Source organism: Lonchura striata, chromosome 9, assembly GCF_046129695.1.
Source record: "Lonchura striata isolate bLonStr1 chromosome 9, bLonStr1.mat, whole genome shotgun sequence".
Lineage (NCBI taxonomy): Eukaryota > Metazoa > Chordata > Aves > Passeriformes > Estrildidae > Lonchura > Lonchura striata.
In genome coordinates, this window is record NC_134611.1 from 17,917,154 (window position 1) to 17,943,444 (window position 26,291).

General features: G+C 36.1%; 1 protein-coding gene across 8 annotated transcripts in view; it reads right to left on the minus strand.

Annotated features, from left to right (window-relative positions):
• Positions 1–26,291, minus strand: part of TTLL7 (tubulin tyrosine ligase like 7) — a 64,084-nt gene that overhangs the window by 32,886 nt on the left and 4,907 nt on the right. For 4 of the 8 annotated variants that reach the window (XR_002465157.3, XM_077785419.1, XM_021527003.3 and 1 more), the window contains exons 2-8: positions 11,663–11,838; positions 11,378–11,509; positions 10,347–10,468; positions 9,582–9,649; positions 4,432–4,590; positions 2,737–2,953; positions 226–390 (exon numbers count right to left, since the gene is read on the minus strand). Coding sequence is in view for 7 of the 8 variants with exons in the window: in XM_077785419.1 (XP_077641545.1) it covers positions 226–390; positions 2,737–2,953; positions 4,432–4,590; positions 9,582–9,649; positions 10,347–10,468; positions 11,378–11,509; positions 11,663–11,687 (888 nt within the window). In the remaining variant the exon portion in view is untranslated. Of the gene's footprint in view, positions 1–225; positions 391–2,736; positions 2,954–4,431; positions 4,591–9,581; positions 9,650–10,011; positions 10,310–10,346; positions 10,469–11,377; positions 11,510–11,662; positions 11,839–13,024; positions 13,105–22,526; positions 23,720–26,291 lie in introns of those variants that run through there. The other 4 variants (XM_021527013.3, XM_077785418.1, XM_021527032.3 and 1 more) reach the window with 4 other exon arrangements.

Here is a 26,291-nt window from a genome sequence, read left to right on the forward strand (position 1 = left end):
TGATCCTCAGAAAAATGCTAACATTTAATTTGTAATCAGAGTATGAATTTATTCTTTTAAATAACATAATAATAGTTTATTATAACAATAATGTGACATCCATTTATGAGAATTTGGGTTAATAAATTTTCAAAAATCATTCTGAATTGCAGTAAAGCAGATGGCAGAAGCAATTAATTTTCTAAAAATACACAAAATAAAATAAAGTGCTTTAGTCTATCTTACTGAAATATCACTCCAGAATTTGGAGACATCAAGATTATTTGTTTCTAGAAACTCAGTAAACCATTTTATGGAGCGCTTGCTTCCTTTGTCTTCCGTTTCATCCCGTTCAAAGTGTTCATTATGTTTATTGACAGAGTAGTTAGTCAGATGCATATACAATTGACTCTAAAAAAAGGAAGAAAAGTCATTTTAAAAACTTTAAAAAAAATTCTAAAATAGTAAATTCAAAATAATGTAAAGAAAAATGACATTCAATCAATAAAGACATAATCAAACAGCTCATATTTGCAAATACACTACATGCAGATTTAGTGTTTCTGATTCTGCATTTCTTCTTAAGCCAGTTGCAGTAAACTGATCCACCACTCCTCATCTGGTTAGATACTATATCTGCCATTTTTACAGGTCTCTATATAAACAACAACCTAAAAAAGTAAGGAGCACTTATCATAACTTAGAGAATTATTACATCCCACAAGAAGCAAACAATAAAGTCAGTATTTTGAAGTGCTACTTTAAAAGCGCTAGAAGACACTCTGGCATCTGCTTCATAGACAATCCCACATTTCAGTTTTCACTGTAGCTTATTTATGAGAAGTGTTCTCATGATAGTGATACTTTAAAATATCTTTTACATATAAACTCATCTGCCATGCTGATATCTGCCAAAATTGCTCATTTTTAACTGGCTGGTAGCCATACATCAGAGGGAGGTAAATTTCAAAACATACGTTGCATAAATGACTGAGTGCTACAGTTCCTTTATGGAGCAAAATGTCACCAGCAATAGACTCATGTTATCAGTTGAATTTAAAGAAAGCCTTCCTCTACCAAGGCCAATTTATAAACCATGATCTGTTATATTTACATTATCTCCCAGAGATTAATTCACCTTTACACTTACACTATGGTGATGTCTGTCCTCATCACAGTGACAGTTCTCTGTCATGTTTGATTACATACATGACAGTAGATGATATTCTAAGGTGACCATAAGCCTTCTGTTCCAATTCATCTTTAATAGATAACTCAAGCCTTATGCTGCCATTTCTCTTACTCCACTTTCTTATCTTTAAAAAACGACATGAAATTATCAAAAACAATCCATTTAATTGCAAACAAGTTAAAAGTTTATTGTAGTAACACTGGCAATTAATTTCTCCCATGGCTTCATTACTCCTTTAAGAATCATTCTGAAATCTATTGGTTTTGAGTCATCATTCTATGAAATTCAAATTATTTCAGACAAAAGTAATCATGTTTTAAAATTCCCAAAAAAAAAAAAGTGTTTGGGCATCTGAACTGATAGTCAAAAGTTATTTGAAATAATGCCAATGTGGAAATATGTCATCCAAAGAACAATGTCATTAGTCACAAGCAGGTTATTTCACACAATCGACAACCTCTAGCATGAGCAGTTCTGAGAACACAGAAACAACTGCCTGTTCTGCTTATCCTCTCAGAGCATATTTCTGTGCTGCTAATGCCGAGATTAACAGCAATACACAAATATTAGAAGCAAACTATTCCAAATATAGACTGGAATACTTCCAAATATAGCATTTGTACTGGGCCTCAAATTATACCTGCGTTTTTCAAAGGCACACCAAGAGATGGTCAAAATTATAAGTTTGACATAGGCAAAAAAGCTCTATGGTGTTTTCTGTTATATAATCACATGGGAGCTGCTCTAAAAGCAATGGAGTACAGAGTGAGGCGTAACAAATCTAATCTACTCATACCTTCCAATGCTGCAAATCTACTTCTTTCTTAGACATCTGCATTTTAGTCTGAGCCAAGAGGTTTACACAGGGCAACATGTTATAAAGTGGAACAAGAGGAGGAAATTGTGCAAAATCTTTGGCATGACCCTTACCATTTCTTGGTTTTCTCTGTGTTTATAGGCAGCCCTACTGGTTCACCCTAAAGCTGCCAAGTACATACTCCTGTCCCTGCTGAAGCAGTCACTGACAAACAGCAGCAGCATCAGGAGATTCCCTCATCTTCAGGGACTGCAGTGAGCACTGGGCCCTTCAGTTCTCTCCTTCCTGCCTATGTTCCCAACACAATGGCAGGAGCCTCAGCAAAGGCTCCAAACTTCATGGATGCTAAGCAATGATCTAGCAAGAGATAAACCTTATTAGCCCCTGCCAGCCCAGCCTCAGTCTCAGATGAACATGAAAACAATGTGCCTGTTCTTGCAGTGATTTGATTTTACTTTTTGGATTGTTATCTTTTGCTTTCCTCTATAATATATTTAAACTCTTTAGCATGCATACATGCAAAGTCATATAAAATTTTATATATGAGCAATAATGCAGCTATACTTGTGATTTTAATAGAAAACCATGCGTTAAGTATCTTTCACACAAAATTTGTTCTCTTCAATGACAATGCAGAAGTCTATCCAGATTAACTCAGGTCCTAGTTTATTTAATTTTACCACCTGCAAACACTACATAGGTTAAAGTCTACAGCATAAGCAATAAATTGGAATGAACTCCAACTTACCAAATTTGAGTCACTGGGGGGGTGATACTTTTCCGTGCCCATTCTCACCAGTCCATCATGATATAGAAATATTTTTAATGGATCACAGGAGGTTACAAGAATATACACACGTAAATCAAACTTGTAGCCTTCCATAAGAAATGGTTTTTCAAGATATTCCTGAACAATTAAGTGATCCTGAGCTTGTAACTTTTCTCCATTTCTTATTAAAGAGATCCTGGTAAAAACAAGAGTTATTTTAAAACTTGGACATTACTGTTTGAAATAAATTATCGTGGTCACCCAGCCAAGTAGTGAGGCTAAATTCTACCTAGAAAAAGAGAAATATCTGATTTTTAGGGCACAGAAAAAGTTCCAATTCCTTACAAGGCTTTTGGTTTCCTGTCCTTAATTGTGATTCACTAGATGAAAAAAGGCAACAAGCCATTTCAAAGTAACTTTCTGCTTGCTTTGATTCAACAATTTGTAATAATGGGTTTGCTCTACACTTAGAAATTGTTTGGCAGAACGACCAGTCTCCAGCTTCTGTGATTATTCCTCATGCAGCTCTAAAAATAGACTTCCAGTCTTTGTCACAACTTCTGCTCAAGGCACAGGCTGCAAAGAACTTTCAGTGCTAACCTTAGGTGATGAAGTTTGCAAAGCAGGACACTGATCTGTGTGACTGAGGATGGCATAGATTAAGCTCAGTATTTCTGTATTTCCAGTTCCTTTGCACCAGAATGAAAAAAGGTTTATATATGAACTGTGAACTTCTAATCTCTAACCACACAGATTTTAAATAACTGCAGAAGCTAGTATTTTCAGTATACAATTATTAAAATTCCCAGAACCTTAATACTACCTTAATCTTATTCTCTATTATTTGTTATACATTTCAGAGGTTTGGTACTGAATACTCCTAATAGAGTGAAGTATTTTGCAGAAATTTCTCTGAACTATGCTGGTACCTTTCCCTTTAGCTTATCTTAGCCCTTATCAAGAGGACTGAAAAATGAAGAAATTGAGAAGATTAGGAGCTTTACTTTTCTAGTAATTCTGACATATGCTGAAAAACTAACAGCTTTACTATATAGTATAATTCAAATTGATATTAAAAGCAATAAAAGCTAAAACAAAAATATCTAAAAAAAAAAACTTAAAATACAATTTCAATATTTATGTCATTAGATTTTTACTGTGCAGCCCTGTCACAAATAAAACTTCTTCAACTCAACTGCAGGTTGCAGTCTCTTCAGGGGTGTGCCCTGCTTCCAAGAGTGCACATCCAGCCACATCCCCAACAGCATCTCCTCTGCCTCTCTTAAACCTTGTGGCTGCTGCTCTCAAACACGTTTCTCCTCAGACTGGCTGCATTTTGGGAACTCAATGGGATGTTTGAACTGGTTTTAAACTGTGAAAGATCAGGACCTCCCACACACATCCCTGCAGCCTCCAGCCACCAAGACCCTGCCATTTATGCCCAATACAATCTCACCCTATAAATCTAAGCAGAGAAGAAAAATTCACAATAAAATAACTGTGTTTATAATAATTGAGTTTATTTAAGGCTTGTGAAGCCTTCACCCAATACACTGACTTTCACATAACTCCAAATACAATCTTCTTATTAATACACAGCTACTGTTAATGTTGTAAGTAGCACTGGATTTCACCTTTAACAGGTAAGAAGACTGAAGTTAAATCAAAACTCACCCATGTCCCATTGCACCATTAGCTGGTTTGACTATGAAGGTTTTCTGTCTACGTTTCTTCTTCAATTCTTTTACATAGTTCTGAAACTGTGTGTATTCTGAAGGAAAGATCCATGTTCGAGGAATGAAACTGTACTCCTGAGGCTGGCTCTTGATCATTCTGCACAAAAAGGGTAATTGAGTTAAAATCTTTTAACTACTTTGATGTTTCAATCCTCAAGATTAAAAAGTACTCATGACAATTTGAGAAGGAAGCTTTTTCAGCAAAATTCTGTAATATGAAAGCAAACTTTTGCTTTTCTTTAAGAATAGTTAGAGCTCTATTATATATTCATATGAGTATGGATGTGTTATATTCAAAAGCAGACTATCTTGAGCATTTTTGCTTATGTGCTTATTATATTACTGGTATCCATCTTGTTTCTTGACATCCATCTCACTCCTGTTATAATTTTTGGCTATTTATTCAGATGACTCAATGTAATTTCTACTCTCAGAAATATTGAACTTATAACAAACAATGGATTTTTTTTGTGTGGGGGTGGTAGTATTTGGGAAGTATTTTAATTTTCATATTGGTAGATGTCTGGGGAGCTATGAGGATCAACAGACACAAAAAAGAGGTGTTGGGATATTTAAAGTTTCTTCTTGTGTGCAAATAAGATTGAATTTAAAATTAAAAAGCAATTGGAAGTAACTAAGGAAGAGTTTTTTGTTCCTTTTGAAAGAATTTTGAAAATAAGGAATTGTAGTAAATAGACTTTGTCACAAGCCAAGCAACTCATTCTTTTCCTATACAGGACAAATCACACAAGCTTTGATTTGTCATTGATCCCAGTATATTTGGATTAAGATTCCAAAAGCCCCTAATTTTATCAAAAGAAAACAAAGACATTCAAAACAAAATCAAGCAAGGATAGAGTAGGGTGAAGGGGCAGAACAGAAGAACTAAAATAAAAATAGGGAATCAAACTCTGACTCTGGGAAAGGATGCAGCAAGGTCCTGTTCTCCCTGCTTTAATAGCTGTGGCAGCTGAGGTAGGAGTGTATCTCATTCTATACCTCTGTCATTTGTGAAGAAAATGAAAGAAGAATGGTAAAGAATCCAGGCAGCAGAAGTTTCCATCACCCAGAGCTGTGTATGTGGCAGTCAGGAAGTCACACCCACAGCATGCTGTCAGTATGGCTGAGGCACACATGACTTCCTTTAACGCTGGTTAGCAGCCAAGAAATAGGAGCAATGGGAACTCGGTGATGCACACTGGCATCATAGGTCCCAACAGGATAAATTTAATCTTTGCTGAGTTCCATACTGGTGCATCTAGCTCATTTCATGTATTCAAGAGTACCTGAAACTTCCTTCATACAGAAACTCATACGAAATTAGTTCAGGTAACTCACAACTACTCTGTAGCATAGAGTGGACATATCTAAAATAGAAATACCCACAGACCAACAGAAAGGAATTGGAAGCTTAAAAATAATTAAGTGATACAGGAAGTTCCCCAACTTTGATTTTTTTTTTAATGTCACTATGGTGAAGTTTAATACTTTTTAATTAAATACAGATTTACGTATAGATCTCCTTTTGTATTGAAAACTAATAGCATCAGCATAACTAATATATTAAAAAAGCAATATAATTTCCATTTTTCATTTCTACCATGAGCTTACATAATACTCTTGGGCAGATACTTTTCCTTTAAGTGGCTAAAATACTAATGGAAAAAACAGAGCTTTTTTTCAGCCACATGTGTAGGGCTAGGACGGTAGCCAAGCCCTACTGGTATAATGGATACACTGTCACCAAACAGTGTGGCCAGCAACCCAACAGACACTGCAGAAACCACAATAGCTACAGCAGTACAGCATGAGGTTCAGTGCTTCTGCAGCTTCATTGTAACTATTATTCTTACAAATCTAGTTCAACGAAAGCCACTAAATATTCAGGAAAACTTTTTGAAAACAGAAGTAGATATTTGAATTTCTGATTCATTTGTATTGTTAAACTACTCTCCATCTGCTCTGTCTTTATGAATGTTATTACTTTGCCAACTGAGTACCTTATCTAGGCAGAAATTATCCTATTTTTAGGCAAAAAGCAATTTCTGTGTTAGTTTAAATCCCTCTCCAGATTATTTATCATATGCATACTGTTACGTGCTAGAGACCTGTAATTTAACTTACTCAAGGGTTTCAATATACACATTCCCTACTCATTGAATATAGCTTCAAGCTATTCCTGATATATTGATATTATTTTGTGACTGAAAGTATAACAGTTCTATATGCCTTATCTGTTTAATGCATACAAACACTTAATATTATGAAGTGGAATACTTCAGCATTGTTTATAGGTTCTGGGGCTCACTAAAACTTTCAAAAAAAGAATTCAGCTCTGTTCCTTCCCTGCAAGGCCCTATTCAGAAAAGGCTTAGGAACATCATTAAGTAGCCTGTGAAATGAAGGCCTATTCCATTACAATTGCCCCATTTTTCAGCACATGGGCTGTCCACTACTATGAGTAACCACTTTTTCACTGTGCTGTTCTATCCTTTAGCTTTTGATGTCCTTATCAGGAGGTCTGAGAAATAAACAGCAAATCATTGTTCTTCTGAGTACTATTTTAGCTCACAAATGTGGTCAGACTGTGCTCTTGATTTCAAAGTGCTTTCTGTTCAAAAGAATCTATGGTGTTGAACAAAACATAGCTCACTACAGGCACAACCTTCAGTCTAAAAAGACAGATTCCACTGCCTAAATTTCAAAATCCTCTGACTTTTCAGATATGAAAAGTTAGTGGCTATGTATGGATGAGAATGATTCTTGGCCCATTACCAGTTCATTAACCTTTTAAATATAATCAACAAAGATGCTGGAAAAAACAATATTGCATAGATGGATCTGTGCCCCTTGCCACTCATCCTGTGCACCTTCTCTCCCATTTACTGAATTAATTTTGTAACCACACTGATCCTTCACACGAGAAGTTTCATCTAAGAGACCCTTCACAACCATCTCTTAAGATCTAGTTGGCCCTACAATGGCACTTCTTTTATTATTTCTTTTTCTGTGTTCTTATTGTTATCCTTGAAAATTATGTTTATACCTGCCTTTTTTTTCCTCAATTACATTCCTCTTTCCATCTGTTCCATTATTCTGTGTTCCTATACTTTCTTTGCTGAGTTGTTTTCTTTCATATTACACATGTTACGTATTACACTGTTCCACCTTTCTGCATGTGAAAACCACATGGTCCTGTGATCCAGAGTGCCTGGATATTACCTGAAAAAATAACTCTTGAAGTGCCTTATCTCCTGAATAGCATTTTCCTCTCAAAGTAAGGTAGATTTGTTCTTTCACTTTATTCCCAACAACTTGCATAAGGGTGTAAGGATGAAATCAGTAAAACAACAAACACGGAAGTGAAAGAGAAGTCTACTCTCTATCAATTTTCAATATAGTTTCATTATCTCTCAATGATGGTAAACAGTAGAGTCAGTAATGGGAATAGAAAAGATGGCATGCTGCAGTAAACAAGACAAGAGAATTAGTGTTTCTACACATCCAAATTTTAAGACAGAACAAAAGCCTGTTCAAAATCATGATTCTACAGGAAAAAGCCTGCGCAACCATGTATCAGAACTGACTTACGATCTCACCAGCAATCTCAAGGCATATAATTTTGATTTTTATAAAGTATGAATACTAAGTATTGAATTGTGAAGGCCAGTTTGAGAAAAAAAACCCAATTGATTAAGCCCTGCTATATCTACTAAGTGAAGTCACAACATAGATGTTCCACCCAGAGTTATAGTGTAAGAGAAATTATTCCCATCTTAACTGTATGTGCAATCTCAGCACTGAGTAACTTTAAACTGCATTTTGAACTCAGAATTCAGTAGGCCGAGAGAAGTATCATCAGACTGTATTTGAAAGAATGAGTGCATGATAACAAGAGCCTTTTGTCCATTTCCCATATTTTTTTTAAAGATCACAGAACTGCAGCAATACACTGTGTACCAAGATGATGGACTGTTTCAAGACCTCTCCAAATAGCTGTTTGCCTCCATGTGCTATCTGTTTTTACTTTCAGTCTGAGAGGGGCAGTGAAAAGTGCTGGTGCAGCACCACTGACACAGGGGAGCTCTAGTCCACACGTAGGACATGGAGACACCCCAGCAATGCACACAATTTTGCATCATAATAGTTGCATACATTCTATATTTTATGTGTTCCAGTTACAGAACAGAAAAGCAAAGAGAAAGAAATTGAAAGAGAGAGAGAGGGAAAAGATATCACATTAATTACATTCATATAAAACCAATTTCTGTTCTGTTAGCAGTTAAGTTGTGTAAGTCAGGTCGAGGGCCAAAAGATTAGCTCTATTAATAATTGCTCTACAAACTAATTTAGATTAGAATAAAATATTGACATATATTTACCCTCAAACCTTTCCTTACTAGGCTATCAGATCATTAGTATTGTTTTCTTACAGGTATTACTCACAGATTCTCAGCTAGGATAACTCCTCAAAACCCAGTTATTCCACTAGAGTGAGGAGAATTTGTAATTAGACAAATGAGCCTCATTGACTAATTTCTTATATAAACAGTAAGATGCTTCATATTTTTAAAATTTGATATACACAAAAACATAGTCATTAACTATCTTAAACAAGTACTATCACAGAATTGGTCAAGTTAGAAGGGACTTCAGTGGGTCCTCTGGTCCAGTGTTCCAGATGAAGCAGGGCTATCCTTGAGCACACTGCACAGACTAGTCCAGATGCCCTATCCAGTCACATACAGTTCTTTTATTCTGTTCTACTATTATGGGATACATACGTGGGTGTGTTATGTATTAGGCTTATTGTACAATAATTCAAGACTCGCCTCCATTCTGCAGTGTTTAGACAGAGAAGTGAACCCACATAATACTCCACTGAAATCAATTGAAGAAATCAAGTAGCCCACTCCAATACTACAGATCCAGGACCAAATATAAAGTTATTAAAGAACTTTGAAAATTATTCTTGGTCCTCTCCTAGTTTTTTAGTAGAAATAAACAAGCCTCAAAAGCAATAGTTCTGTATATTACTGCATTAAATACCACCACTGGAAAACTTCTTAATATTAAAAGAAATATTACTTAGTCATGTTTCTTGCCAGGAAATCCTTTCTGCATATCTCTCCCATTCCTGGAAAATGGTTAATTCTCTGAGGAAGTAGATAAAAAAAAGAAAATTAATTGAAACTTTTTAGCTTTTCTGGCATACCTAATTACAATAATTTAAAACATTCAACTGCATGCTCAGGCAAACACAAGTACTGTTACATCTAAATTATTTAAGATAATATCTTACACCATACTACCTATTCTTAACAATGCTAAAGATGCTGCAAGCTGTATTTTCTTCCATCCATATAAGTGCCTATTGATTTAATTTCATACACAAGACTATCATACTTTTATTCACAAAGCTATCTAGAAACAAAGAACACAAACACAAGATAATGGTAAAAAAACCAAAATATTTATTCACAGGACTTTGGAGAGAGAGCTCTGATTCTTAACTTACTGCTTCAAAGCTTATGAGAAACTTATAAATGATGTTTTGTATCTTCTTTAAATTGATCATTCACAACACCCAACTGGCAGAAAAAAGCATGAAAGAACAGCCCCATATATTTATACATCAGATTCCAAGTGGTAAGAACAAACAACTCTAGAAAAAGAGAATAAGATTTTAAGCTATGCAGTGGTACAGCCTTAATGCAGCCTGTTTGGTTGTGGTTTGTGTGGGGTTTTATTCCCCTCCACACAAATGGAACTGAGCAGTTCCTGACAATTACTGAACATTTCAGAGTAAAGCAGTTTATGGAAACATGTCAAAAATCTTAACTGCCAGTGCACCTGATAGTTCCGCAGCTCAGCAATCTTCTCCTGCTGCACAGCACAATCACTCCAGATCAGATTTGCTGTTTCATCCTCATCACGCGTTTTCACAAATCCCATCTCTTGTATTACTACACGCACTATGGAGAAATCACACTCTTAGGGGCTATTTTGAATCTCTAAAATAGATTAATTTTCAACATTTTAAAAATCAACTAAGATTTTAAACACTTCCAATATAGAACCCTTTGTCTGAGAACAATGTTAGCATTGCACACTATTTATCTTGCAATATTTCCATCAGTCTATTGCAAACCTGCCATTACAATGTTACAGCACCTTATAGTGAGGCAGGAATCAGCACAACCACTGAAGGGAACTACAGAGAGCTTCAAGGTATTCCCCAATCAGCCAACAAAAATCCTCTTGTACAGCAATTAGAGTTAATCTTCATTATGCCATAAGTTAATTTTAAAACAGTGATGACTATAAGTGTCACTGCAGATAGGGACAAAAATGCCTCCTTAGGGAAGGTACAGTGCTGTAAAAGCAAATGCATGCATTATTTTAATTAAAAAAAAAAAAAAAGACTGATTACATGCCATGCATAACTGATTCTAGGAAAAAAATATTTTAGCACTGAACATGAAAATACAAGACATTAATGGATTTTACTGAGAAGCCTCTGTATAATAATTAGAGTATTTAAAATTGAATTTACACTGATCCTCTTTCAAGGTTTTAAGTAAAATTCCAAACACATCTATAACACGTATTTAGAAGGTTCTTCCACAGCCTTCTTGATCACTTAAGTTTTTATGTTTCAAGGTAACAAGTGGGAATCAATATGAGTAACAAATGGGGATTAAGAGATGCACAATATCCAATGCTATGAATTAAATGTTACAAGAAAACCCCAGGTTTCTTACAAAAGAAACTTTCAGAAATGTCTCACTGTCAGCCTGATGCTGAGTCCATTACTTCAGTCCGTTAATCAGTAACTCACATCAAACATTATTAGCATGAAAGCAAAATATGCAGCTTCCTACCAATTTCATATTTTGTGCCAGCAATATTGGCAGTGATGACTCCATTCTTCTTCTTCTTTCTGACTTTTCTTTTAATTGTGCTCTGATAGGGTAGTTCCGAACTCAAAGTCAGAGGAGTAGTTCCATGGTTATCTTTGAAAAATAATGTTGTAACTATCAACATTTTTATATCTCAAATAACATATACAAATTAACTAAAAATATAAACAGTACTCTATAACAATTTATAGGTACAAACATACTGAATAATTCATAGAGTATATTAAAAATCCAAGATTAGCATACCTCCCTCATTAGGAAAGGATGGCATTATAACCTAGGATAGTGCAGAAATAGAGTTCAAATCCTGCTCCAACTTCGCAGTAAACGGTGAAACTGCCAAAGCCAAATTACTTAAAACTCCAGTCATGCCATTTCAGTCTCTGGTTGTAGAAAATATTAGTTCTGGAATGGTTAGATACCTGTGTTAAAAAAATGTAAGAGAGACTTTGTCATGGACAAATGCTGAAAAAAAAAAATTAATTAGCAGGTAACTAAATATGAAAACACTTTTAATTGCATATATAAAGAATTGCTTATTTTAGAAGATGGATCAAGCTATTGTAAATACATAATTTTTTTATTGTAGTTCAATTATTTTCTTTCTGGAAAAAACAATTTTGCAGTGATAATTTTCAAAATGAAATTATATACCTCTTTTTCTGATTTTCATTTGGGTATGGGAAATTTTGGACATGAAAATAGGTAACACTGAATTCAATCAATCATGTCACTTTCTATCTCTATAAAGTTTAATGAATTTAGAGTTTTATATCTTAAAACATATTTTAAGTAAAGAATTAAAGCAGACACACTGTGTGATAGGTTTTCAGTACCAAATGGGAAATAACTGAAATCACAGTAATAACCTGTTTCCTCTTTTTCACTTTCCAATGTTTTGTAAAGCAATTGTCCAATAACCATGTGGTAATATGGCTGCAATTTCATTACTACTTCATGACACAACAGATTCAATTTGAAGACATTTTGAGTTGACAAACATTTAAATTTTCAGTTTTTAAAGTGAATATTTATTTGCACAAAATGCTATTTTTTTACATCTACAGTCACAAAAAAATTCCTTTTTTCTTTTTTTCCCTCATGAATACAGCACTACATGAAAAACCACATATATAAAGTTTTTTAGGTCCAGCTTAAGCACATAAGAACAATGGGTTAAAATATTAGGGAAAAAACCTTGGGAACACATCACTTCTAAACACACTGCTACATGACTTTGGGCATGCAGCACTATTATACCAAAGACTGTAAGGAAATAAATGCTGTCTTTGGCAGGCTGACTCAAACAAATCTACAAGTTTCAAAACATATATAATATGTTACTGATCTTTACAAGCTTTGATTTCTTTTCTGCATTTATATGTGTAGCTAAAGTTTCTCACACTAGCTTTAAATCAGTTTATATTGATGCTTTTGCTGATTGCAAGACTTATTTAAAATAGTTTATAGAGAGCACAAGGGATTTCTTCTATAAACAGCAGAAAATTACAGCAAAGTCAAATTCAGTCATGACTTATGATGCAAAATATATGTGGTCATAAGACTGGACAAGAGGTGCCTTAACAAAATTACTAAAATATTACTTACAAATTCACATTTTTTTCTTATTCTGTGTGCGTACACACAACAGAGGAGAGAGAGATGCATGTTCTGGACAAGTCACCTGTCTTTTAAGAAAATACAAAAGCAGATATTTTGAGCTCCTAGATCTAACTCCCTTTCAAGACAGACATTTACCCTTAGCAGCCCAGTAATGCAAAAGCATAAAAAGAACAGATTATGGATCTTTTATGACTGTCGCAAATACACCAGGAGTCACATTCTGCTTTGTAACAAGACAAATCTCTCTTATGTCCATTTAGGGCCCCTGTGTATTTATCCACAAAGAATGGGAGATGTTTTATATACAGATACAATGTCAGACAGCACAGCAGTAACACCCAGCCATTTTGAACATTTGAATGTTTTGGATGACATTATCTGAGAAGGTGGCCTGAAAGTCCTCGGGCCCACTGGCATACTAAAATTAGACACAGAGTTGGGAAAGCAAAGCATTTGTCCTCCTTAAAACCACTGTGAAGGAAAAGCAGTGCTGGGCACAGTGACTCACTGGCTATTGCATGTTATCTGTTTCTCAGGCTAAGAATACTGCCAGAGTACAAGACATGTTTAGTTCCTGGGAATAATACTGAGGTATGTCTGTTAGCCAATTAAAGACTTCTATGAATGTACAAAAATGCATGCCAGTTGTTTCTTTGCTGTACTGACTAAAAACTTGTCATAAATTTGGAAGACTGTTAAGAAGACTAACATTCCCTGTGAGAAATGCCTTTACTAACACAGCATGCCTTACAAGCTATGATATGCTAATAAAAAGAGAGCAGCTCATAGAACTTTCATTCATCTTAAAATCACAGAAAATTATCTGCCCAAAGTTACTATAACACACTGTGTTCTGAAGGTGGACCATAAAATTCCAACCTGCACCACACTGCTGAAATATTGCCTTTCTTTAGATAGACACTATTCCATTCTTCTCAAAAGAATACTCTTTAGGGTCTAAATAGCACGTACCAATACCCAAGGTCTGTGACCAGTCAACTTTTAAGCACACATACATGAGTCGATGGTAAAGACTTATGGCCACCTTTACAGTGTTCTAAGGACAATTAGTAGTTCAGCCATATGGAAAAAAATAATGGGACTGTACTCTGTACTCAAACTTACTTTAGGATTTTAACTTTTCAAAAGTACCATTCCATGTCAATAAATATTCATATTCTGACCTAAGCTTGTATGTAATAATTAAAAATTGTTTTGCAACTCTTTGACTTCTCTTCAGTAGTCCATCTTCAACCAAGTGTTTCACTGAATACCAAAGCACCAGCAGTTTTAAACCATTAGTTTTCCAAAATATTTTACCAAGGATGCAGTCCCTCCCTTTGCTCCTTTCCAAAGGGCAAATAAGGTGCAGTGAAATGGGACAGCCTCAGCTCTTTTACCCACCATGTCAAGTGACAGATGAGAGACCCAGCATCTCATCTGGGGGAATACATTACCCAAGCAGTGAATTGCTGCTGGGAATTGCAGGCTCAGCCATGGGAGCAGTAGACTTGCCCTGCTTTGTGCATCCCCAGTGCAGTAGCATGAGATGTTCCAGTTCTGCAGCAAGAAAACCTAACATCACCCTGCTGAGGAACCTGCAACCTCTAAGCAGAAGAATGGATCACTTTGGAGAGACAGGAATATACCTCTCAGAGCAATAGCTGGAAGGAGGACAGCACAGTAGGACAGGCAACATGGCAATGCACAGGCCCTGGCAGCCACAAGTTCCTACATCTCTTTTTTAATTCTATACAGCAGAAATCATCCCAAAATTACTTTGTTCTCTGACCCAGGTCCTCCCTAGGCATCTTCTTCTAGCTCACATCTTCTGATTTGTTATTATTGCCAAAACCTACTCCCAGGTGACAGCTGAAGAAGACCTGCAGCACAGACTGCTCTGAAGGCAGCCTTTGCCAGTTACAGGCCAAAGCTGACTGCAGGACTCACCCAGATCATGCACAGTAACAGCAGCAGCATTGTCAGGTAATAACTACATCAAATTCTGAGTCAGTTCTCATACCTGTGACAAGTTTTTGCTTATAAAATAAGCATAAGCTATAACCCACATTCAGCTACAATAATGCAGAAGCATATCTCGCTCGAAATCTACCTGAGAGAGTTGTTTCTAAGAGATTGCTTTTAATAACATAAAAAAAAAGAATTCTATTTTCAAACTGGGACTTTTGGAGCAAGTCAGCTGTCAGAAATCTCTGAATTCACACTCTGGCAGAAAAGGATTGCAGTTCCTGCTGCATATGACATTTCCCTCCTGAAATCCTGAAACATATAAATTAGTGAAGGTTTTTGCTCAACCATACAGATTCAAGGATAGCTGAACAAAAATGGCTAACATATAAATGGAGAAAGACTTGTGAAGAAGAAATGAAAATATCTTCATCAGGTTAGCACACTCTTACATAAAAAAGCACTTTGACTAAAAGTGCTCTACAGAGAAAGAAAAAGATGAGATGTTATCTTTACAGCTGCCTGGCAAAGGTGTGAGAGCGACAGTAGGAGAGATACGTTTCTGTCCTAGAAAGGCACAGAAGACAAAAAAGGAAAAAAAAGAAAGGATCTTTTTTCCTCCAGGGACAGGAGAGGCAGGATACTCTTGCCAGAGGGGGAAGTGTTGCACATGGACAGAGTACATAGCAGATGTTCAAGTCCATTTAAAAGAACAGTGCCTTGGTAAAGAGCAGGGGCCAGTGGAAAGAAGTGGTTTCATAGTTAATAGAATGATTCTTTGACAAGTTGTAACATATTCTAGAAACTCAAAAATTAGTAGTATTTCATACTGTTACACAAATTAACTGTATTATAATAAGTTAGTAAATTGCCCTGAAAAATACTCTTCTGGCCTGGATTATATGCAGGTATTTTTTAGCAAATCCCTCTCTAATTTCCTTGGGTTTTTTTTCCTCTGGACTACTCACAATAATATTTTAGAACAGATTTTCAAACTAGTGGACTGCTTTCCACTGAGCCCATTAGTGCAATGTACTCAGTGCTGTCACAAGTGCTGGAAATGCAGAGGAGCTGGAAAGCTCCTGACATAAGGAGCTTTCACAGTGAAATGGAGACACATTGCAGATACAGTTACAGAACTGGACAGATGACCACAGGGACAGAAGGACAACATCACAGTGCTGCAATCCCTACTCTTCACTTAGCTGGAAAATCTAATTAACAAAAATTCCACAGAAACAGGTAACAGAAAGATGTGAACATACTCTTCAGAGCATTGACCTAGCAAACATAGGAGTTCTGGGGTCTTTTCAATCTAATATTTAAGTCAATTACCCTTAGATCTTAGAGTGTGGAATTCTGGACACACCATAGTGAGGGGTGTGTTATTTATTACAGTTATGCCAATCTATAATCTACTGTTGATCTGGAACTAAGATATAAAATGCAGATTCAAAATGAGACTAAGAAATCAACAGAAATTATAATAGAGAAAAATGCCTTTTTCAGGACCATGCTCAGCAAGATAACAACAATTTTCAGTAATGAAACTGCAGAACTAAAAGCCTCCTACCCTTCCATGATTTTTTAATATATGGTCTTATAAAAAGTATGTTGAAGTGTTCCTGCTACAAACAAGCATAGCGACCAGTTTTATTGTTACATGTTCAAAGAACAATTTGGTGGCAAGTTCTCACTCTTACAAAGAAATTCTATATGCAAAAAGCAGTCTTCATTTTGAGACTTGATATGTCAAAGTGACAAGCTTGTTTTTAAAAGGCTATCTGTCAGCTGGCTTAAAATTGCATGTAATTAGGGCTTGGTTTAAAATATTCTGAAGTCAAATTAAATCTATTAATATAAACATCTTTCATTCCCACCATCAAAGAGATGAGACATTTATTCAACAGTTCTTTCAGACAAAGAGAATGTACAGAGTTCTCAGGTGTTTGATTTGCTAAATGGGCAGGTACAAGCTACAAAGGAATCCAAGCAGCATGATTTACACAACTTGTTTCAAATCATGCAGTTCTGTAAAACAATTGTCAGAACTAGTTTATCCGAATGGCCAGCATTTCCATTTCCCTAAGCCACCAAACCAAATGACCAAGTCAAGCTACAGTGCATTTTTATAAATGGCTGCAGTCCAGCCAGGAAAAGACCTTTCAGTGCCAGCTCCAAGGCTCAGCAACACACAGTGGGCACAGGGCCTTGGGAGCTTTGCAGTGTTAGTTCACAGATTTTAATTTGGTCTTCTCCTGACTTTGCACTTCACAGTTTTGGATTGAATTTTTTTATTTGTTTAATATCACAAAACATCTATGAAATTATAGATATAGAATGCCTGATTCAGAAAACAGGAAATGGATTAGAAGCTGTTAAAATGGTGGAAGTTTCACATCACAGTTTCACAGGCATTAATCACTTCCTATTCACAAAATACAGAGACAAAAACTGAGCATAGAAACAATTTTTTTTAATGTCAGTGTTGTCTTGAAGTAATATTGCTTCTTTTTTCATTCATCCATTTTCCAAAATGAAACTTCAAAACAGTGGCCAAATTTAAATCAATGTCATATCTTCCAAATCTGAAGATTGATTTTCTGTGTAAAAAATGACCTCCAAAGTGACTTTCATAGCAGAGCATACAATGTGACTATCTGTTAGCTCATTCTCACCCTTCAAAAGCCCTTTCTAATGTGATAACATATTTGAGACTGTTAGCAAATTGAGTACTATAGAGTTTCATAGTTATGGTTTGAATATTGAACAAGGACCATCAAAGAAAGTGAAGCCAAATTAGAAAAGCACAGAAAGATCAAGGTTTGAATCTTTTACTGCTCAGTAAAACACTGAAAATATATTAACTGACAAGGAGAAAAGAATCTGCATGACTTAAAAATCACTAATTCAAAAATAAAATGCTGTGAACTTTTAATAAACATTATTTAGCATTCACAATGACAAGGAAAAATATTGATTAAATAGCTCAAACAAGCAAGTGTAACAATGCTTTTATACAGTAAAATCTAAATTTCAGAAAATATCTCTGTCACTTGCTGCTAAAAAACACCAGCTTTCATGTTCTACTCTCTGCCAGCAAAAAGCAGACACATTGTATAGATCTTGTATTACTGTTCGCTACTTCACTAAGCATCAATAACACCATAAATCTGAGAGCAGGACATTTCACTAATTCTGGAACACAAAGTATTCCTAGACCTGATCACAGTAAATTCCACTGAACACTGCAATGGAAGCTAATCTCTATTTATTATAGAATCATTACATACAACCATTTTTTAATATTTCACATATATATACGTGTGTGTGTGTGTGTGTGTGTGTGTGTGTGTGTGTGTGTGTGTGTGAAATGGTTTTATATAAATATATACAATCATTCCACCTTCATTTGAAACAGCATTGGTGTGCTGTAGGCATTCCCACATTTCCAGCCTAGAAATGCACACATCATTAGAGCCTCAGCCACATCAGCTGAGGGTAGCTGATGGACAGCTGAGTGGCCAGATAGCCATGGCCACAGCAGGGCTGGAGCCCTGCCACCTCAAATGAAGCATTTCCCCGAAGCAAACAGCACAAGGACATTTGTTTGCTTTTGTTGTTTGTGTTGAGGACAAGGCCAGGAAGCCACACTCACTGATGGGCTCACACACACTAAGGGCCAACACTCTGTGGTGAGACAGCCATGGCCTCGAATGAATGAAACACAGATAGCAACATTCCATAATGATTCTGTTTCATAGTAATATTGAGGTGTGACATTTAACATCGTGGGTGTGGTAGGGGGAAAGGCAAACAAGAGAGAATTAGAAGAGGAATTCGAGTTGTGGCACCCGTGGGAGAATTTCTGCTCTTACTTTGACTTCACAGTGTGCCATCCTGCTCTTCCTTACAGCATGTACACACCAACAGCTACCACACAGTGCTTCAAATTGTGTACACCACACACTAATCCCTGCTGGAATTATACTACTTCTTCTTTTTTCTATCATTCACTTCTCATAAGATTTATATCTCTAGTAAGAGCTAGAGGCCTTAGGGATCTACAAGATAGGACAATTTAATATTTTACATACATCAGCAGAGCTGTCAGTACAAAAAGCACTAATCCTTTAATAAAGCTGATATGTTTGCAGTGATTCATTATATTATAAATAGACCCTGGGGGGAGATTTGCTAAGGATCTTGGGGAAGAAAAGAAAAGAGAAAAAGATATCTTTAGACCATTCCCCCTCACACATCAAATTTTTCCTCCCTTGGTTCAAGCTGGTAGCTTTGGCTTAGTGTGAAAACAACCTCAAGCTCAGGAACACAAGAACACAAATACGGTTAAATTAACTTCTACAGAGTTGTATGTATCACAAGAGCCACACTTCAGCCCTGTGTTGGTCTGCATCATTTTGTCTCATATTTTACAAGCCTGCAATTCATAGATTCATTTCAGCATCACTAGACACAAGCTGCAATCCTCACACACAGCCCACGACAACTCTGATTGAAGATTACATCATCCTAATTCACATGGTGCCACATAACATTGTTTTCTAATTTAACAACAAAGGTGACACTCCCACAGCAGTCTGAAATTTAAATTGGCAGACATTGGCCTGTAGTTTCAGCATTGGATATGCAACTGTTAAGACAATAATCAGGTCTTGAATAAATCACCAAAAAGAAGTTTCTTGCAATCACAAGAAACATTTCTTCAAAGGCTTCTTGACCATGAAAGTACAAGAAAGGTGCTCTCACATGATCAACAAGTTCTTTATCACATTATCTTGACATTTCCAAATATGAAAGCATTTGCCCAGCTCCACTGGCAATACTTGTATGCTTGTAAGAGTGTTGGTAAATCTCGAACATTTTAATGACTGTCATATACTTCTATTCTGTAAAGAACAAGTGACAGAAATATTCACAGTTGGCCTACAATATCACTGAGACTACTGCAGCCAACACTCAGTGCTAGTAAGAGTTTGCAAACAGCTGATAAATGAACCAGAAACCCCAGCAGCTATAAAACATTTCACAAAAACATGCTTCCCTCCCTACAGCTTAGTACTTGGGGCTCAATGGGGTACCACTGATTTGAAAACATTTTTGCACATAAAAACAGGAGAACATCAAGCTGTTTCAAAAGGATGTGAGCCCTCAGAAGCTTATTTAAATGAATTGACCTGGTTTATAGAAATTCCCTTAAAAGGCTGGATTGGCTCCAAACCCTCTGCGTCACACTATTTTATCCATTGTAGGGGATCTAAATAGAGTGCCTATCCTCATCAGCAGTGAGATGAGACTCTATTATCCTACTACAGGAATATTTTGTGTAAATACTGCTCACCTGTAGAGAAATACAGCATGTAGTCACAAAGCCTAGAAAAATAACATCTTAAATATTGATCCTAAATGTAATACTTTGAATGCCCAAAATAACAAAATAAGAGAGAAAAGTGAAGGGTACCAGACTTTATATGCACTAACTTTAATTTTTACTTTAAAAATGAGAGTAGCCTACAAAAAGCAATTTCCTGGGATTTGCTTGAACTCATAGGATCAGGATAATGTACTTTCTGAATAAGTACAGTATTACTGAGGTAACCCTGTAGTATTCGTAGTTTATTTATTGAGTAATCACGCACCATATCTGAGCTGTAGAGCCCATACTGACAGCAGCAGCAGAGCTTTTTAATATAGTTTCAAATAGTTCCAAAACCTGAGGAAAAAATTGCCCTAAGCATGACTATTGCCTCAATTGCTTTAATCACAGCAGAAGCAGTGCTCCAAGCTTGGAACAATATCACAGTTAGTCCTGTCCTTATCCATCTTGGTCAAGTCCCAAAAAGCTACACTTAAAAGTAAGAGGTTCTGGCATGTGTGTTAGCTTCTTTTTTTTTATTAAAAAAAAAAAAAAAAAAAGTGTTGGTTAAGATTAAGCACTAAGAGATACACTTCAAAACTATTTTGAAATAAAAGTCCTCAACAAGAGGCTGGAGCAGTGGGATATTCCATTAATTTAGCAAGGCTCAATTTTATTTTCCATTGCTTTAATTTTATATTTCTTAAAGGTGCATTCATAATGAAAAAAGAATGCATAAACTTACATAGTCAAATGTATTCTGGCTGCAAAGCTAACCGCTTTTCAAATATTCAAAATAAACAAATATTAATTTCTTATTATGTTATAGCAACATACATCACTGCCAGCCAAAATAAAACATGACTGGGAACTGAGCCACATACTATTTTTTTTTTATCATACTATCCTAGGCAGAAAATTACGAAGTTTATTCTTTTGTGCTTCTGACTCTCTCAGACATATCACACCCTTCACACATTAAAAAAATATATGCAACCAGGGAGTAGCATATTTGCCTTATAACCACAGATAAGGAAAAAAGGAAATGCACCAAACTTAGTCAAAGGTATTTTTAAATCCAAAGGTATGGAAAAGATACAACACGTCTAATAACCAAAATAAATCTTACCAAAAAAGTTTCAAGCAAAGTGTCAATACAAATGGGAATGGAGACAATCACAACTGACATACCAAATAGGAAAAAAGGACAATAAACTGGCATTCATAGTTGGCTATTGATGCAGGACTCTGAATATTACTTCACAAATATGAAACTCCTTCCCAATTTTTTTAGCTCCTTTGATTGCTCAAAGGAAGAAAAAGCTTTCTTTGGGAACTTTCCTAGTCCCATCATTGTGAAGATATGTAAAAAAATCACGATTTTTCTCAAGTCTATAATGTAAATGAGATCAACCATACAGGATTTTCTCTGTAATTTAGTGAAGTAAATATAGATATTTCTATTGACTTTTATGGACTTTATATCATGATGTTTCAGTTCCAGGACAGACCTGCTGATGACACAATTCAGAACTATAATTAAGACTCTGGTCTCATCCACGTCAAAACTAGAGTCCATTTAAATCGAACTTTCATCACAGTAGAAATTACAGCTCAAACTTACTGAGCTGTTTCCAAATGTCTCTCTTTCTTGACAAAGATTACAAATTTCAAGTATCACTTTCAGAATTGCTTGGCTGTCTAGAGGTAGCTCTCAGAATCTAGCTCTCTGTTGTAAGGAAAGATAAACTGCAAGCTCAAGGATGGATGAGAAAAAGCATTAAAAATACAGAAAATAACAAGAATCCTGGAAAAAGAACTCATTGCAAAATATATGTGGCGGACAGAACGCATGAGCATGCAAACTGAAGGCAATGGATTTCAATTAACATAATCTGCAGTAGAGTCATAGTGAAAAAAATACACAAACAAACAAACCAAACCTTTGCAGCAGCATGTGGCAGGGTGATATACCAAATTCTTCTGCATACAGTTACTGATAGTGCAAAACATTTATTTATCATGGATTTAGCTGACAAGATTACATATTGCAGAATACACAGTCATACCAGGACCTCCCACTGATATAGAAACAGATTTAAAATAATTCTGCAGTAGAAGCAGCAAAATGAAATCACTTACCGTTAGTATTGCATTGCTGAAACTATCTGAGGAGTCAGCTCTCTAGAAACAGGTTTTTCTATCAATAATTGACAGCTGATATAGTTTCAGGCAGTAATACACCAGGGAAAGACCGGCTGCAGCAGCAGCTCCTTCTCATTTAGCCTATCTCTAGCACTTTTTAGATCTCTTTCTTAACCCTTTCTAGGTATTTTCTCCCTGTGTTTTGGGTGGCAAGACAAAGGCATGATATATGCTATAAGAAAAGAATGCATTATTTCCCACTTTTCTTAGTGACAAGAGTTGTGGGAAGAAAGTCAGTAGGATTTAATCATAACAATAAGCTAAAAAGAAGTACAATCTAAAAAAAGAAAATGACTCCGTGACTGGAAAGAGATATAACAGGGATATGAGCTACTGTAATCAGGACAATGGTTTCTCCAAACGTAGAATTAAGAGGTCAAGATCACAATAACACAAGACACTTGGATAGAAGAAGGCTAAAGAAGTTAATAATTTGCAATAAGAAAAAAGATACTCATTCTCTTCCAGGCTTGGACCAATGAGATCCAAGCTTGGAAATCAAACCTACCTGGTTTCAGTGAGGCTAGCATTACAATCTTACAGATCAATTTTTAAACCAAATGAAATATTAAGTATAGTAATGGAAAGAGAAAAGGTACATCCTTTACTGGAATTGTGTTTCTGTAGTATTCTGAAACAATTAACATTCCTCAAATGAGGTTATTTTCTTTTGCAATGTCAATTTATACCAATAAGAAATTGTTTTCTGACATCACTTCAAAAGATGGCTTTTCTTTGTCATATTGTTTTTTTACATTAAGAAAACATTGGTCTGATTTGACAGCTCAGTACATTTTAATGGACAGTAGTATACCACAAAGGATATCTGACAATAAAAGGTTTGGAAAGTTCAAATGGATTACTCTTCCTCCACAGAAAAAAAAATAAACAACAGCCACCAAAAAATAACAACCATGGAAGAAAACTGGAGATATCAAGTGCACTCTTTTCTTTTGCACTAGTTTTATAAGAGTCAGGTCCATCTTGTGCCAGACAAGACTGACTGCACCACTACTGCCAAACCTATCCTACAAGGATGTGATGCCTTAAGTTTTAGCTTTCATATTATCCAGACTCTGTACTGCTTTAGTATATAACTCTGAACTTCATATAGAGTGTTAGCAAATTCTCCTCACAGTTTAGTTAAATAAAATAATCCTTTTCCAGCCCAAAAAGTATAAACAACAGGGAATTGAGGAGAGTAATCTGGGAGGATGAGACTTCATAACCAGAAGCTGTAATTGGACAATTAACCCCAAGATGTAAATGGAGCAGAACTTGTAAAAGTGTGAAAACCTGTGACCCATTGTCCATCTTGGGTGTAGCCTCGGCCAGGCTCTTGTACTGCCCGAGGTGTATCCTTTGAAAGCCTTTTAATAAATACCTACTTTATTCTTTTAAAACTGTCTAGCCTCTGTTCTAGGTAGCCTCTCAAGACATCAGATGAAGTATTAGGGATAGATTCCAGTGAGATGGGGAAGGATATATTCACATCAACTGTTGGTAGTCCTACTAGCCCAAATGCCAGCCTTTGGAAATAAAATGCAGGTAGAATGCAGGTGGGTAGCAAAGTGTGCAAAGGCTATAGTGTATGCAAAAGACATTTCCCCTTACTTCCTAACCTCTTCATTTGCAAATGATAGGAGCAGAAGCTCTCTCTGAACAACAGAGAATGTCTCTTGCTTGCTTATCCAAGAGAAGGATTAAGGCCTCTTCTTCAGTCATGACTGGCCAGTTACATCTTCCAAAATTGAAGAAATTACTTAATGGACTTCAAAACAAAAGGAAATTATAGGAGAAAACTTAGTGCAGCCAACTGAGACACAACTTTATGTGGAAGAATAGAACAGGAGTGAAATCTGGACATCTCTCCTGAAGTCTATTCCCACAGATGACTTTTCCCCATGCCTCCTCATATGGTCTTGGTTCCAGGTGTCTCACACCCAGCTGTTGCAGAAAGTCAGCTTCAACTGTCCCATTAATCTATTATCCTCTAACAACTGGAATTGTATTATGTATGCGTATCCCATGACTGAGACTTTTTATTTATCAATTAAACTAAATGGTGTGTTGATTATCTGTGTCAGACCTTCCCAAACACATATTCACAAGAATAGATCTTCTTTTTTATTTTTATTTCTAATAAATTTTATTTCACTTTCTCATAAAATATCACATATGTGCTCGTATTCCTGAGTGTTTGCTTTTGGCAAAAAGGCCACAATGTCCTTTCATTTTTATTTCATACCTAGAGGCAACAGAACAAAGTAATATATAGGCTTTTTTACTTGATTGCATGGGGTCGTTAATGGCATCATTTCTCAGCTGGCATCCAGACTTTCAAATCTAACTCTGTATTGTTCCCTTTCTTGTCTTCTGTTTCTGCACTTGTGGATGCTGCTCTGGGTCAATATCTGTCACTGTCTAAGCTGAGTTGCCAACTAAGCACCAGATCTCTACTCACTGCCTTCCCCACCACCTCAATCTCCCAGCATGGGTGAGAGAATCATAATCAAAGAAAAGTCCTGGGTTGAGATAAAGACAATTTTATGGGGAAAGCAAGAGCTGAATACACAGGAAAAGTAAACAAGGAATTCATTAACCACTTCCCATGGGCAGGCAGACACTGAACTATCTCCAGAAAACCACGGCTGCATCATGAGTAACAGTTCTTTTGGAAGACAAAAGACATCACTCCAAACATCCCCCCCCTTCCTCCTTCTTCACCCCTCTTTCTTTGCCAAGCATGATTGTCATATGCTCTGGGATACCCCTTTGGTGGGCTGGGATCTGCTGTCCCAGCTGTGTCCCCTCTCAATTTCCCACACATCCCCAGTCTCCTCACCAGTACAGGAAGCAGAAAAGGCCTTGGCTCTATGTAAGCCCTGCTCAGCAATAACAGAAACATCTCTTAACAACACATTTTTCAGCACAAATGCAAAATGTAGCCCCACTCTATGTACTACGTGAAGAAAATTAACATTTCCCCAGCCAAAACCAGCATGATATCCTACAAGACTCCCAACTCTATGAATTTGGAACAAGTTTGGTTTGAAACAGCACTGATTCCTGTATCTCCATGCTCTATTTTATTCACTGGATATCTCCTTTCCATCCTCAGAAACATTAGTTTCAGCAAATGCTTCCATTTTTTAAGTGGCACAAAATGTACCAAACTCATGTTCTCAGATCATTCTTGTTCATTTTTAGAAAAAAAAAACCCTTTTTATTCAAATTAAATGCCTAATTGTTAACGCTCACTAGTAATTTATAGTCTTTCAAAGACTTCAAGTTGACACAAAAAGTTAGGATAATATTATATCCCTCTAAAAAGCCCCACGAAGTAAAATGTAATTCAAAGGGTAGTTTTTTCTGGATGAGTAAATTGCACATCTTTGAGATTTCTTTTGCCAATAATTCACATGAAGTGCTTTTGCATGCTTCTCCCACCCTTCACAACACCAAGATAAGCTTGGACGGATAAAACACTATTACAAATTCACAAAAATTTCATGTTCAATGAACACTAAACACTTGACTACCACCCACAAAAGCATAGAAAGCATGGTCTTCTATCACATAGCTCTATTCTATATTTTTCAGGAGAAGTTCATTCTGTGCAAGCAGATAACAGTGATTTCCCCATCAAATCACACAATATTCTGTCCTGTCAGTCTACTTGGTTTTTGTGGTCATAATCAG